At 40.7% G+C, this 16,494-nt stretch overlaps 1 protein-coding gene across 1 annotated transcript; it reads right to left on the bottom strand.

Moving 5' to 3' along the window:
• Positions 1-7,937: 7,937 nt before the first annotated feature.
• LOC139708281 (uncharacterized) lies at positions 7,938-15,956 on the bottom strand. Its single transcript, XM_071620249.1, has 5 exons — positions 15,901-15,956; positions 13,965-14,343; positions 12,794-13,434; positions 11,288-11,540; positions 7,938-9,323 (listed from the first exon to the last, which is right to left on the bottom strand). Exons 2-5 carry the CDS (start codon positions 14,275-14,277, stop codon positions 7,981-7,983), a joined length of 2,550 nt encoding a protein of 849 aa, XP_071476350.1. The 5' UTR covers positions 14,278-14,343; positions 15,901-15,956; the 3' UTR covers positions 7,938-7,980.
• Positions 15,957-16,494: the final 538 nt, after the last annotated feature.

Here is a 16,494-nt window from a genome sequence, read left to right as displayed (position 1 = left end):
AGATCCGTGGGAACAAAAAAATTAAGTTTGTTCTTTTTATCAGATATTTTGATATATCAGCATTCAATAAACAATACAAAAAAAAAGCAAATAAATTCACTGGGACTGGAGACATAAGTTTGTTATACAGTGGACTCCCGTTATAACGAAGTCCTCAGGACTGGCAGGTTTCTTTCGTTATAACGAAATGTCGTTAAAACGAACAAATAAGCGATGAAGAAAAAAGAGCGGATAATTTCTTTTGGCCTGAATTTTACTTTGCTGTAACCTGAATTTCGTTATTACCGTGTTTATTAAAACGGGAGTGCACTGCATAAGGTACAATTGTATTCTGTCATATCAGATCTCTTTATTAAGTTTCCACTGTATACTCAGAATGTCTCAATACTGCTGCTATTGTCACTGACTAAACATCGACCTCACAGTTGAAAACATTTTTGTAAAAACAAAAAATCAGAGACGCAAACACACAAAAAAAACTTGATGGTAACTTTAGCATTTTAATGCTACTTTATTCCACATACTCATCTACAGTTGTAATATTCTATGAGCAGTAAAAAGAAAAATACAGAAAAAAAAGAAAAGAAAAAGAACTCATAATCATTACGCTGCATATCGTATGAGTAGTACAATGTGGATCATATTTGAACATACAAATTGTAACACAAAATGCATGGGGTCATCAGCAGCCGAGGAACTCAATTTAGAAGATAAAACCTAATGCAATGTACGGTTTTTAACCACAGTCAATCTCGCCTGAGGTGAAACCTGGAGACCAGCAAAAATTGTTTATAACCATCTAGAGTCTTGTTTGTTTGTTTTCTTTTCATCAAATTAGCCAAGATTTCGTCTTGTACGAGGTCGCCTCAGGCAGGGTGGACTGTTTGTGGCTTTATCCCACATTCAAGCTCCATTATGTTACTTTTTGGACATGAGATTAAAAACAGTATCAATTTGCAAGTCTTTCATAAAGAGGGTAAAACTCCGAAGCAGCTTTTTACATGTACATCATTTAATTTAATACCCATGAGGTGACAGTTATTGATACACAACACATGCACTAAAACAAAATATGATACCTCAGCACCACCTCATCACACATCCCACCAGACAAGTAACATTCTATAGACTAGAGAGGGGCCGTCAAAGGCGGCAGACCCACGCCTAAGTACAAAGTCGGGGTAAACATAATGTGCATTCGGTCATCTACCAGAATTCGGCCACTTAATTGCCAGTGTGCTTTATCACCAGCCAGTGAGTTCTACCAAAGATCGTACACTGAAGTGTACGATCTTTGGTTCTACAGTCACATCACACGCAAATCACATCATTACACATACGGTATTAACACTCATTCACGTACAGGAAAGTCCTTAAGTCTCCTCCAAAAATCCATCGAAAATCCCAAATTCCACCGTCAAAAGTGCAGAATCGGAACTTTTCCAAGCGCGCGCGAATTAAGTCCAGTTTTAAGAGTATTGTCTACGCGACGGGTCGCGGAAAAAGCGCTAAAAATCGAGAAATACGCCGTTTTCTTGCGGGATATTTTGATTATAGCAAGCCGAGAGTGTGATGATATCAAAGGTCGTATGAGTGTACGATCTTTGATGGTATCCACAAAAGCAAAAAAGAAAAACAAAATTTACGTACCCCCTAGGCAATTACCCCTATGATTAGTGTCTACGGGAATTATTCAATGCAAGGGTTGAATGCAAATGTCTACTGCACCAGTATTCGGCCACCAACGAGCGCCGCAACGTCCCCGGTGCAATTTTGCACCAACAGTGTACGGCGCGATGCATTTTCAGCGGCCTTGCACACGCATTGACATTGAGCACGCATATCGTGCAGTGTGACTGCGACCGAGCAAAATGCTCCTCCAACGAAAAAAACAATCAATGTTAATTTGAAAAATCATCAAATATCAAAGGTCGTATGAGTGTACGATCTTTGATGGTATCCACAAAAGCAAAAAAGAAAAACAAAATTTACGTACCCCCTAGGCAATTACCCCTATGATTAGTGTCTACGGGAATTATTCAATGCAAGGGTTGAATGCAAATGTCTACTGCACCAGTATTCGGCCACCAACGAGCGCCGCAACGTCCCCGGTGCAATTTTGCACCAACAGTGTACGGCGCGATGCATTTTCAGCGGCCTTGCACACGCATTGACATTGAGCACGCATATCGTGCAGTGTGACTGCGACCGAGCAAAATGCTCCTCCAACGAAAAAAACAATCAATGTTAATTTGAAAAATCATCAAAATACGGGCCAGTTTGTGATGACGGAGAACGAACTTTCATAAATCTAGAAGGACATAGTCCCTCAAATAGGCCTAAACGTAAATTTCGGAATTCTTACGAACATTTGAGCAGCGAAGTCGGATCGTTGGGGAGTTTATGTGTTCGTATGGTAGCGGAAAATCGCAAAGTGAGAAACGGGAAATTTTCGGAATGGTCACTATACCATGGGGTCAAAACTTCAAGGTCACACAGAATTTGCAAGGGTCAACCGATTATCACCAAAATCTAATCGATTCTTTCCTGTCATTATCCAAACATTCCCTGAACATTTCGTGCAAATCCGTTTACCCGTTCTCTTGTTATCTTGTACACAAACAAACAAACAAACAAACAAACAAACAAAAAAACAAAAAAACAAACAAACAAACAAACAAACAAACAAACATACGGAACCCTTTACATAACCCCCTGCCGATTTTCATCGGCGTGGGTAATAATGTTCACTCATCTATAATACGAATACATGCCGGCATTTCTTTTCCTAAGACTTAAAAGAATCAATCTAAAACGCAACTGTCTGTCCTACGTAATGTCTGACTAGTCGTCGAGTGATGAATAAAAATTCCATGTATTTAAGTTAAATAAAATGTTTATACTATTATTTGGTAAACTTGGAATGACTTCAAACAGGCTTCTCATCAAAACTGTGTCACTCACATGAAGCGCTACATAGAAACATCACATACTAAACCTACGTTTACACCATGTTCCGCGGCCACGGCAGCCCGAAACGTAGTTCACCGGGGGTACTCCAGCTCCCCCACCCCCCCCCCCCCCCTTTCGCATTCTAGTCTTGTTCATTCCAGTATTCGCCTTGGTGAACATTTAGCTATCAGACGCTGTTCTCACAGCGTCTGGTGAGGCTAGACTATCAATATTTCCCGTCGTGTCCCGCTACGGACCGCTGCGTTCACCCCGGTTTATCACGGCGTACAAGATTCCTCATGAGCACCAGGATTGCTTTGGCAAATTTTTTGACAGTTTAAAATTCTGACACGGCATCCACAACAATTACGCCCTGTACATATATCACGTTTGCCTATCCCGTCTCACTGCGTTGTTTAACATCCATCCCGTTTTGTCCATGGTGGCCTGAAACGGGCCTGCCGTGGTTGGGAACATGGTGTAAATGCAGCATTAACGAAGAGACTTCTTGGCTTAAATCAAGGAAGCCACTAATAATGGGATGCTGAGCAGTTTGCCGTTTTCACAGCCCTCACTGTGCAAGCACACAACACAGTGCACTCGATCCCGTTACAAAGAACATGCTTACAACAACATTCCGGTTACAACGAAGCAAAAATTAAGACTGCAACATTATTCGCCAACTGTTGTTGTTATTTTTTCTTATTGCAAATTTGTTCGGTTGTAACAAAATTTCGGTATAACGAAAGAAAACTGCCAGTCCCGCGGACTTCGTTATACATGTAACAGGAGTCCACTGTAAACTACAAGTTGTATGCATGCCACCATGATACAGTGCACTCCCGTTAACCCTAATCAGGCTGGGGGGGGGGGGGGGGGGGGGGGGGGGGCGGAATCCGCCTCCCCCCCCCCCCCTCGACGTTTCGCGCAATATCTTCGCAGCGCGATAAGCTCCCGCCGCGACGTTTCATGACTTTTTTCTTTCAAGTATCGCGCAACTTTTGAGACCAAAATTGCTGCGCCCGCGCGTACCGTTTTGACGCGACGCCTGTTCGAAAAAAATTTGTCAACCCCAAAATTGCTCCAAAACGTGATTTTGTGTACAAATCCAATGCAAATTGTGTTTTTTCAATTAATTCACATAAAAATTCATATCTTGACTTAGAAATGGACAAAATTAATTCATTTTAGCATAATAAAGCTTCGAAAAATGTCTGTGACAAATTTTGGCCAAAAAACAAACAAAAACAAAAGGTCGAAAAACAAAAATACATAAGAAACTAATTTCGATACAGATTTTTTTTTTTATCCTACACGTGTATGTCTCAGGAGAATGATACAATAAACATTTTAAAAAAGAAATTAGCTTAATTAGAGCATTGATAAGTGATTTAGAGCCCACAACTGATTTTATGCATAAATTACAATAATTAATTAATATAAAATATAAGAAAATTTTTTTGGAGAAAGCAACCATACATTTTGATAGTATACGTCGCGGGCGTCGCGTGTGCCGATTTTCGGCGCGATCACGCGTTCCATAGGCGAGATTTGAAGGGGGGGGGGGGGGGTGGAATCCCCCCCCCCCCCCCCCCCCCGATATAGCATAGCCAAAAAAGCCCAGCCTGATTAGGGTTAAAACAAACACGGTTATAACGAAATTCCGGATACCACCAAGTAAAATTCAGGGCCCAAAATTATTATCTAGACATCTTAAAACACTTTATTTGTTCACATGTACTGACATTTTGATATAATGAAAGAAAACTGCCAGTCCTTGGGACTTCGTTATAATGGGAGTTACGTGTATGCTTCTTTCATTTATTGATGTATAGCACTGTGAAATAACTGATAACTTGTATTTAGAGTGCTATGCAAATGCCGTCATTGCACTACATATGCATGTGAGGGCAGTATTTTCACTTATGCAAAAGATTTGGCAGGTATTGTGCCTACAGAGGAACCTTGCAAACAGGACAGATAACAATGCACGCTGATAAGGACAAGGTGATTTCCTATTCCAACATCTTTAACAAAATCAGTAATATTCCAGCTTTTGCAAGTGTAATCAAAGTTATTATTACTATTTCTCATTATTATTGTCACTATTATTATTAATAACTTATCATTATTATCCTCCATTATTATTATTATCATTATCATTATTATTATTATTATTATTATTATTATTATTATTATTATTATTATTATCATTATTACATCATAACATGAAACTCATGTCTTCTTAATTGGTAACTACTAACACTCCCTATTGAGGTGAAATAGTGACTTAGAAATTCGCCGTGCTTGATTGAATTGCCAGAACATTATAAATTATTTTATAATTACCTGTAGAGCAAAAACAAATTTAGAATTCATTGCAACCAATTAAGGTATTATCACATTGGGCTAAAGGATTAAATACTGACAGAGCACTTTATTTTCTTAATAATATCAACACTACTATTAAAACAAGTTTGAAAGGTTTTCATTAAATGATCATATATCCAGGCACACGACCTATAATTCTACTGGCAGTAAATAAGAGTTATACATGCGATAAAAAGACACACAAATCATTCTATCAAGTCTGTAAAAATGCTACCAAGACATTAATTTACACATTCAAACTTCAGATTCACAAAGAAAAAGACATGTTTACTCTCATGGGATATGATAACAACTAAAACATGACCTTGCTGATCCCGTGCACGTAATTTTTTTTTTTTTTTTCAGGTCTGCTGGAAAATCGACATACTGTTGCCTGCCTGGTAAAAGAGCCCTAAGGCTTGTGGGATTATAAAAAGAAATAAGAAAACAAGAAAAAAAATGATGATCCCATCATTATGAAAGAACTTTTACACCTCTGTAAAGTTATGTTACAAACAAAAAACAACAACAAAAAATCACTTTTGGGGTGAAATTTCGTGCTAGGTCTTTCTGCTGGGAAGGCGACGTCTTTTCCGACAGATGGTCATGAATACTGGCTATGCTATAGGCCCTACAAATACATATGTAGACCATACCGTCCATTTCTTATGCCTTGATCCTTCTTTTTTTCTTTTCCTTTTTTTTTTTATGAGTGAAGGTGTCAATACTGTTTACACTAGTACTAATAGAACTACTCTTATCATTACTAATACAGTCAAACCTGTCTATAGCAACCACCGTCTATAGCATCCACCTGCCGTACATGTATGTGACCACTAAACACATTTCCCCCTAAAGAGAAAAGCCATGTTAACAACCCTGTCTATAGCAGCCATCTGTCCACACGGCCACTTTTTTTTCCCCTTTGGTGACTGCTATTGACAGGTTTGACTGTAATAATCCATGCATTAGCAATAATAATAATAACAATAATAATGATGATGATAATAATAATAATGACTCCTACCATTATGGCAATTAGGCAATTCTAATAATTAAGAAAGATTCTAATATTCAAAATTATAATCTTGATAATGATCATAAAAATGTCCTCTACAAATTGTGACCGCCCAGCTCAAAACCCATGACAACTGCAGATCAGGATTCTCTGCAATTGGACTAAATTTGTAATTTGGGTTGATCAATTAAAATACTTAAAGCTTGTCTTACCTTGGAAAGTAATCTTTTCTCAACCTACTGTCAAAATCCCGCAGCTGAAAACAGAATCGAAATTGAAATATTGCCAGTTTTTCTCAACAACAGTTTTTCAAGCAGGTGCTGCTTTCACTGTAGGAAATAGATCATGTTTTCATAGATACTTCTGCATGCCTGCGTGACCCTAATCTTCAAATAATCTTTTCTCCTGTTTTGTTTTAATGAACTGCACCTCCCAACCATCTCTTATTTCAATCATTTTTTAAAATCTTTTTTTTTTTTTTTGATGGCTTAGGATGGTTGAACTTATGATCATTTTAAATCTTACAGCTTACACTTTTAAATTATTGAAAAAATGGAAATTCATTTTGACCTACTGCTTGTGGGTTTTGAGGTAGATGGTCACAAACGAAGCAAGACAAAAAAAAAAAAGAAGACATCAGAAAGGGTGATATGTAGAAAGACAGTAGCAATGCTTTCTGAGATTTTCTATTGCCCATAATGAGGGGCACTTATGTAAGAATTAATATGACTTATTTCAAGCACAGGTGATATGAAGACGATGGCTTGGCAGTAGCCTTGATTATCACAAAGTTATTTGGAACAGAGTTCCTGACACAGCATCATACGAATGCCATCTCATTTCATACATCTTATATCATAGTTTTGTTATTATGTGTTGTTCCCCCCTCCAAAGAAAAAGGATTAAAAAGAAGCTTTTGAATTCATGGATGCTTTTATTGCATGTACGTGTATGTCCAAACTCTCCACTCCCGAGAGCATGTAATTTTGTGGCTGATAGTGTATAGCCTCTACCCGGTACAACACACAACCCTGCCTTGCTCACGGATATCGACTGCCAAACTGTTATGTACAAGGGTTTTTGACACTTATAAAGCCAAGTTTGTTAGAGGGTGAGTCAACCTCTAAATGCAACTGAAAAAAAAAGTACTCCACTATGGAAGTAGGACACTGCTGCAGGTATTCCTGTCAATGTCTGATTAAAGTCTCCAGTAAAGTAATTGGGGTTTCACTAACTTAGCTTTGAGCTAGTCTGGCCTTTGGAAATTCAAAATTTCTTGATGTCTCATTGTTGTTTTCTCATTGGTCTAATATCGCTATTTGTCTGCTTGCCTCACACATAAATACACATAAAGGAATTGAATTTGTAAGGTACTAAATTTTGCATTGGGATACATTACCAGGTATTCACAACCTATAAAATCTATTCTGTACTAGACATACATGCACACACACACACAACAACATACTTATATTCATTCCTCCTACTCAATCACTCCAGCAGGCGTAAACTGCACCACCACAATAATACGACAGCACCTACTATACACGAGTTTCTCTTGTTTTGGCAAAGCTTAGGACTATAAACATGGCTCCTCCCTCTGTCACTACAATGTGAACGATTCCCAGGGAGCCCTGGATTCAACCACTGACATCGTCCTTGGCATGCTGCAGCAAGTGTGCGGTGAGGTTGTGGTTGTTCCTGAAGCGCTTGGAGCACTTTTCGCACTGGAAGGGCATCTCACCCGTGTGCACACGCTGGTGGACAGCCATGGAGTCTTTGCTAGAGAAGCCCTTGCCGCACACCAGGCAGACGAAAGGACGGATCCCCTTGTGCCGCCGCTCGTGGTTGCGCCAGCTCGACCGCTCCATGAAGCGCTTGTCGCAGAAGCTGCAGGAAAAGCGCTTCTCCCGCTTGCCGTGCATGCGCGACCGGTGCTTGCCCATCAGTTTCTGGGTGCGGAAGCCGCGGCTGCACACCGTGCACTTGAAAGGCTTCAGCCCCGTGTGCTCCCCCTGGTGGTTCATCAAGGCCTTCTGCGACGCAAATGACCGTGGGCAGAGCTGGCAGAGAAATGGCCGGATGGGATTGTGTTTCTTCATATGCGCTTCCAGGTTGCAGCGGGTAACAAAGCGCTGGACACACTGCGGACACTGATACGTTCCCTTCCCTTCATGCACCTCCTGCTCGTGGTACTTCCTCTGGTTGTACTGGCGGAAGCGAGAGCTGCAATAGTGACATTTGTACGGTCGCGGCCGATCAAAGTACGATATGCGCTTCCCCAGCATGTCCACGGGAAATGTTGAATTCGGGTGGGCTACTTGCTCTTTTTCTTTTGACTTCTGCTGATTTCCGCTGCCATCACCCTCAAATTCCTCTGCTCTGCTGTGAGCAGTTCCTGCATCTTTGGCACTTATGTCCACATTCTCACCACTGTCTGTCTCTGCATGGTTATCGCTATGACACTGATCGTTCTTGTCCAACTCTGCACTGTCATCAAACTCAAGGTTACCTGAGATGCAGCGGTTCTTGTCTTGATGCTGGGCGTGGGCCTCGCGCCTGTGCCTGCAGAGACTGGATTTGGAAAAGAAGAGTTTTCCACACTCTGCGCACTTGAACGGATGCGTCTCATGGCTAAGGACATGCTTTGCAAGTGTCTGGGAGCTCTCAAACGCATCGCCACAGTGTTCACACAAATAGATGTTGCCGATGAAGTCGTGGAAGGTTTCATGTGCCGCCAGGCGGCCCCTCGTTGGGAAGTCCTTTCCGCACGTCACACATATGAAGCGGTTGTTTTCTGCACTGCGCTCCTGCTGAACAACGGGCTGCCTGGTCTCCGTCGCCTTCTTCTTCATCTCCCAGGTGAACCGCGGGCGGTGATGGCCAGCTCGTTCTTGCTCGTGGGCGAGCTTGATGTGCCGGGACATTCGCTTGGCAGACTTGTACAAGCATTGGCACTGCTGGCACCGGAAGTTGTCTGCCTCTGGACGTAAAGAAGGATAAACACAACATCAATTCAATCCTTTCTCTGCTTACTTCAGCTTGACACTGGAAATACATTACCTGTGCAAACTGCCATCTTGCTTTGCCCCCCCCCCCCAAAAAAAAAACAACAACAACAACAAAACAAACAAACAAACAAATAAATAAACTTGAATGCAGTCAAACGCAAAGACAAAAATATAAATATAAACATGTACACACTTGTATATGTACAATTATTATAATACTACGGATCCAGCCATATGGAGACATTACAGATAAGCACAGTGTCAGCAGTAAAACATGCGATTGAATGGGAGATAACATACTTGAAAATGTTATCCTGTCCAAATATATGTTAGTCTGATAAGAAAGAGTAAAATATTACAAGTTCAATGGTATAAATTTGATCGCAATCGGATGGAACATAAGGAAGTTATGAAATTTCAAAGTTTCGCTATTTTTTAGGGAAAAAAGTTCTGGAACAGTCAATACGAATATGCAAATTCCAAAGTGAGCATGTCATTCACTCCTAACTTACCATATACAAAATGTATGTAGCTTGTACATACATAGAATTGTGAAATTTCAAATTTTTCATTCAAACGCAACAAATATGCCGGAGGCTCCAATCCTCAAATATCTAACTGATCCCACTGTACAAAAACTGTTTTGGACAAATTATCAAAACTTCAAAATTTCATAACTTCCTTAATTTTCATCCGATTTCAGTCAAATGTTTACCGTTGAACTCGTAAAATGTTACATTTTTTTTTACCAGACTAACTTACATTTGGACTGGACTTCCTCTTTAAGGAGACAAAAATTGTCTCCTCATGGTCTTTGTTTCCTTGATTATTAAAGTTATTATGAGCATAATATATAATGTCTCCCTAAAGCCCCTGTTCCGCCATGCTGTTCTAGTGCAGGGCAACAATTTTGCGTGTTGTTAAATTTGCAATCCAAATGTGACTTGCTAGATTCGGGAAAATTAAACCCTCGTGAAAATAACAGCTTATACAATAAAATATGTGAAACTATTCTTAAGCCAACTCCACTTCTACCAAAGTCCTTAGGACCACCAGTTTTCTTTCATTACAGTCAAACTGCCAGTCGATGATAGTTTTTGGACCTGAGTTTGTACTTCCTTGTATTGAAAATGTTGTTACCGCCATGTTCAATACAATGGGTGTGCACTGCACTATTGTACTACGATGCACAGTATGCCTGTGTATTCATGCCCAATAGACTGTACAATGCAATCGATATACTGTATACGCTATATATTTCGCGAATTTCGCGAGTCAGGAGCTATTCGCGAAATTAACAACATGCGAAAATATTACCTTCCAAAATGAATCCCTTGCCTTGATGATACGAACATTTCAGTACTAGTATACCATGTCACGGCTTACCGAACAGACCATACTGGCTAAGCTTGTTTACGCAAGTCCACGTCTACTTACGAATACTGTAGAGAGCCAATCCATTATCGCAAGGGGACCACTCGTCAGAAATCTAGCGCGATGGACTTAACCACTTCAAAAATGTTGAATTCTAACTTACTAGTTCGCAGAGTTTGGCAAGTCTTTTTCATGCAGTGTATAACTAGTATCATTCTTATTTGCTGGTAAGTTGAAAATTCACACTTTCTTTGCCACTTCATATTTTCTCTGGTTCCCCAATCGCGAATTTAACCACTCGCGAAAATGTGTGACAGCGGCAATTCGCGAAAATTTATGTACGCGAAAATTATAGCGTATACAGTAGATCAGGAAGCCTTCTTCCTCTTAACAGGCAGGGTAATCTCAAGGAAATTACAATCTGTACGTCAGATAAAATTTGTTCATTGGCACTGTAACAGTAACTAGTAAATCGTGTTCTCTGACAAGCTATAAACAGAAGATAAATTTTGATGGATTAAACTTATTAAAAAAAATAATGACAGTGTACAATGTACCATACCTTTGTTGTACTTGAGGTCATCCAAGTTCACCTTGAAACCAACATGTGAGGCATAATCCTCACTGTAGAATACCCTTAGCTCGCTGCCCGGTTTGACGACCTTAGTGACCTGGAAGTGAATGAATCCATAGAGCTGCACGGCCTCCAGATTTTGCTCCTCTCTTGTCCGGGCGCAGGGAACGTGGAGCATCCAGTTCTCATTGCGCCGGTACTTCCCGTCCACATAGTAGAGAATCCTTCCCTGGAGACACAGCTGTAGGTATGCAGCAGATTAACATCAAAGGGGTTATAAACTCTCTGCCTTTATTATCATTAATATTATTATTATTTGACAAATTTGTATAGCCCAGCTACTATATAAATAAACTCTACTGCATGGTGATTAACAGAGCTCCTAACATTGTTGGTGATTAGACACACAAAAAATAAGTAACAAATTAATCAAAGGCTTCTGAAGAAGGTAAGTCTTCAACAAAGATTTGAAGACAGCAAGTGATTGGGCCTTCCTCATTTTCTCTGGTAATTTATTCCAAAGTTGTGGAGTAGCACAACTGAAGGCACAATCCCCCAAAGTTACTTTTGTTTTTAAGTGAGGTTGCTTTCGAAGCAACTTATCCTGTGTGCTTCGTAAAGTATGTAAATATAGATATGATTTTCTTGATATCAATTCTGATAAATAGCCATGTACTTGGCCATTCATTACTTTGTAAGTAAGAAACAAAATCTGAAATGCAATTCTCTGCCTTACTTACAACCGATGTAACTTCATCAAATGAGTGTAATATGTTAAAATTTTGACGAACTGGACACAAGTCTCACACATGCATTCTGAACACACTGAAGCTTGACTATCTGTGAATCTGGCAAGCCAAACAATAACCCATTACAATAATCAAGCCTACTGTACTGCTACAGTTTGTAATGAATGTGTGAACGAGAGTTTCAGCATGTTCCTACAGAGGGCGAACCATGTAATATGTCTATGATTACAAAGGGGGTTGGAGTGACCTACACTTTACAAATAATGCCAGACTTTGCTTTCCAAAGAGTGTGCTTTGAACGCTCACAGAACAATCATAAAGGGCGCACGTTAACTTTTGAACTTTAATGCGAATCTGCACTTCCTGACTTGACTGCTAGTTGGGTGCTCTTTCACTAGCAAGCCAAGGAGTACTGTCTGCCGTGTGGGGGAAGAGCCTCATTTTGCTCAATTCCAAACAAAAAGTGTGAAACAAGTGGGCTATCATCATGAAATTGACCTAATTTGCCAAAGACTGGATATGTGACACAGGTACAGAGTCAAGGGAATGCTCATTAGGCATCCAAAGTTTATTATCACGTACGTTGCAGATCCCGATGATGGATTGTTTAATCAAGTATATGACTAGTACCTGCTTTGCCTTATGTGTGTGTCCTTTGATATCAAATGGCTAGAGGGAGACTCCCAATCAACACATCAGGAGATTTCTAAAACAAAACAACATCAGTAGTACGGGTAATTCATACCTCCCATGACGACTCTTCTACGCAGCCAGCGGCTTCATCGACCAGGGCACCCTGGAAGGGGCCGTACTGAGTACCCTTCTCCAGCACCTTCTCTGCTTTAACCCCTATCACCTTCTTCTTGTCACCAGAGGCATAGGTGTACACGAGACCCTCTGGTAATTTAGGAGGCGTGGTGTTGGGTGGAAGAGGACCGGGCCTGTGCCTTTCCTTGAGGAGGACACGTGCAGGTAGCGGGTCTAGATCACCATCAACCTCCTCCTCCTCCCTGTCCCCTCGAGTTGGGGAATGGCGCACTTGCTGATGAAGGTGATGCTGGGGTGGATCAATCATCTGCAGGAGGCTCGAATCCTGTTGCCGGGCGGGGCCGGCAGCGGAGGAGGAGGCCTGCATCTCTGGTTGCTGGGCGTAGTCCCGGCGGTAGTCCTGGGGCTGCTGCTGGGGTGGCGGAGGTGGAACAGACGAGGAGAGGTTGCTGTTGTAGCTGCGCTGGCTGTTGGAGTTGAGGAGTTGGCTGTCTGGAAGAAGTTGCATTGAGGGCGCCCTACTCTCCTGACTGCGTGGCTGCTGACGCTGAGAGTCTTGCTGAGGATGCTGATGCTGCTGGAGTTGAGTTGGTGGACGCACAGGAACAAGCCCTGACACTATACACACGTATATAACACATCACATATAAATTTAATAGACACACAGGGTGCTCCCTTTACAAGGAACATGGTTGTAACAAAAATTTCATTACAATGGAGTCAAAATTCAGATCCCTAATTAAACTCTATGAAGAACAAAAAAAAAAGGTTTTATCATCTAAAATGAGTCAGAACAGAAACTTATTGTAATCATAACTCCACGCTTACTAATATTACAGTCATTAATTCTAAAGTTTTCTTAATGATCTTGTTATTAGATCATGATTATCATAATGCGTGCATAATGACACTGTACCTTAGGTACCGGTAATCATCAATATCGATGTTACAGTCATTATACAGATTATAAGTACCGGTAATCATTTTTTTTTTTCATTCATCATCCTTGCATCAATATAAAAGGATGCATAAATTCTGGAGTGGAGAAAATACATTGATTGCCATAAATCAGGATTTCGGTCTATTTCCCTGGGAAGGAGTCATTACCAAGTGACCAGTGACCAACCAGTGACCAACCAATGACCCACCTTCTAGAAAGGACTGCAAGTCCTGCCCGGTCTGTCTCCTGTTGTTGGTGTAAGCCTCCCTACTGTGGGGGGCCGCCACCAGCACCGGTTGGGCGACATGGTGCATGTGCTGGTGGGACAGGGAGTGTGACTGCAGGCCGTGCTGGTGGGCGAAGTGGGACGGAAGGTGCTGCAGGTGCTGGGGCTGATGGTGGTTCAAGGGGGGTTGCTGCCCTTGCTGCCCCTGATCCTCATGGCTGTGAGTGGCGCCGGGCCGGTGCACCACGGCGGCGGCAGCGGCAGCGGCCTGCTGGTCCACGTAGCGGTAATCCATGGCTCAAGGATCAGCCCGGCATCTCACAAGCAGCCTTCCATGAAGGACTTGATCCACACTGTGAGCCTGAAATGGTGAAATAAAGAAATGAGATATCTTTACTACAACTGTTTGACAAATTGCCCTGTTATTGATGTAAATACATTGCACAACACACACGCATTGATTATTCAGAGTTTTAGTCGTACATTGTAGCATTACTGGCTGCTAAAAGGTATAACAACCTTCACTGGCTCTTGATTGGGCGAAAGCTGGTACAGTAGTCTCGATACAGTCGTAAGATGCTTGTCTACAAATGTAGTAATCACGAGATTGTTGATTCAAGTCCAACGTAGGCATACAACTGTATGCCTATATTACAATATATCCTCTTCTTCTTTCTTTACTAATCAGTGTGTACTTTCATTGATGAAGGGCAGCTGCCAATCTGTTAAAACAATATCAACCTGATGGGAGATATAATTTAATTCAAGAAAGAAGATCCTCCCATTGTCAATCAATTAACTTTCCAGTAAGTTTCCACAGTAGACTGGGTCTACACAGTTGAGAAAATACGCTCCAGGTCTTGAAAGTTGTCATATCGTACTTTGTACTGTGTCATTCATTATTATACACGAAACAGACTACACAAATATTTAACTTCCAGTTACAGTGTACATATAGAGCTTCCTCAGTTGGTTGCTGAAGGATTATTCAATGGATTATTGATCAAATCAAATTTATTGTGGCACAAAATCAAAGAGCTTTGGCTAGTAGACCCATATGGGCCTACATCATAGTTCATACTAGCCGTTACATGCACTTTACATCAAATTTCCAAACCAGAAATCTACTGTTATAGTGAAATATACCTGCAATTAGTGCAAACCTGCCTTGATGGTGTCATGTGCACAAATTTCCAGTAAACTTTAGAACTCCTACCAGTACAGCCCTACGTAAACGTTATTTGGGATAATTTGTAGTTAATAGACTCTATATCAATTAACGTTACTTGTCAATACTCGCAATGCAATACACGTAGACCTCCTTAGTCCGAGATCTAGTCTGAAATATGAACACATGGTAATAACTTAATAAGTTTAACTGCCTTCTCTTCTGCCCCATATTGGTATAAATTATAACTCCACTCCAGTGGATTAACGAACACACAAACAAATTAACATCATCATATAAACATTATGAACATAGCCAAGGCAAGGGTCATTCTAATTAGCACAGCATGCACACTGCTGTGTGTAGTTGTAGTAAATTTAAGCTACATTTGTAGATGCAGAATCTTACGGTAGTTCCATTGTTATTTAAGTGGTGCATTCTACATAGATCCTAGTAGAGTATTAAATCATCACCAGCCAGCTGCACTTCTGCTCAGCGAGGTTTTTGTTGTCGAGTGCACTGCACCACACCACCATGACCACACAAGACACGCACGGGCAATATTCCCGGCAATGTCATGTATTCCAAGGGGCCTACATATCCCAGACACCAACGTTCTACGCACAGCTGCTGTCATTACAAAAGTAGATGTGTGTAGATGTGTGTACATGTATTCACGAACAAGGGTAATTTCTGTTCAGTAAAGCTAGCGTTACACAAGTATCACATGGTAGGAATGGAATCAATTACCGATAAATCTCGTCGGATATCACTCACATCTGATCAGCTCAGCCGTAAGAGTTGTGTGGGACAATGCGAAAGTGACAATTTCAGAACGGGATTGTTTCACAGTAGCTTACTGTACAGTACCGTATGTATAGAATCAGGGTCCATAGTACTACAGTACGTAAGTCGAAATTTCACGATTGTTGCGCAAGCTCTTACAGTGTTAACGAATTGTTGCCCCTATTCCGGCGTGGTAGACCACACTCCGTGCATGTGCCAAATAAAACGATCATTATTTTTGTAAGAAAAAAAAATCAGAATAACCAAGTCCTTTGTGTAAATATGAAGAGTTTTATCGCAAAACGAGCTAAGCAAATCTATTCTTGTTAAGATATTTGTGATTAAAGCTGTTGAAAAATAAAATATTAAGAAAATACAGGATATTTATCACAACTTCTAGAATTATAATCCATTATTGTCATGTTACAAACACTGCTACTGGAAAGGTTTAGGTCAATTGTTTTCTATATGGACTTACTATTTTTATTTGAAATGTTTAAAAATGGCGCTTAGATCATTTTGCAATAAAAGTATTCTGTCATTTGTCTTTTCTTCAAT

Source organism: Diadema antillarum, unplaced genomic scaffold (genome assembly GCF_040938485.1).
Source record: "Diadema antillarum isolate AM-2024a unplaced genomic scaffold, OU_Dant_1.0 seq00001324_RagTag, whole genome shotgun sequence".
NCBI lineage: Eukaryota > Metazoa > Echinodermata > Echinoidea > Diadematoida > Diadematidae > Diadema > Diadema antillarum.
This window is presented reverse-complemented; position numbering and strand designations above follow the sequence as displayed.

Coding starts and splice junctions, on each gene's coding strand:
- LOC139708281 (XM_071620249.1), bottom strand. CDS start 14,277: ATGGATTACCGCTACGTGGACCAGCAGGCCGCTGCCGCTGCCGCCGCC. Junction 13,435..13,964: donor CTTGCAGTCCTTTCTAGAAG/GTGGGTCATTGG, acceptor ACGTGTGTATAG/TGTCAGGGCTTGTTCCTGTG. Junction 11,541..12,793: donor TAGAAGAGTCGTCATGGGAG/GTATGAATTACC, acceptor GCATACCTACAG/CTGTGTCTCCAGGGAAGGAT.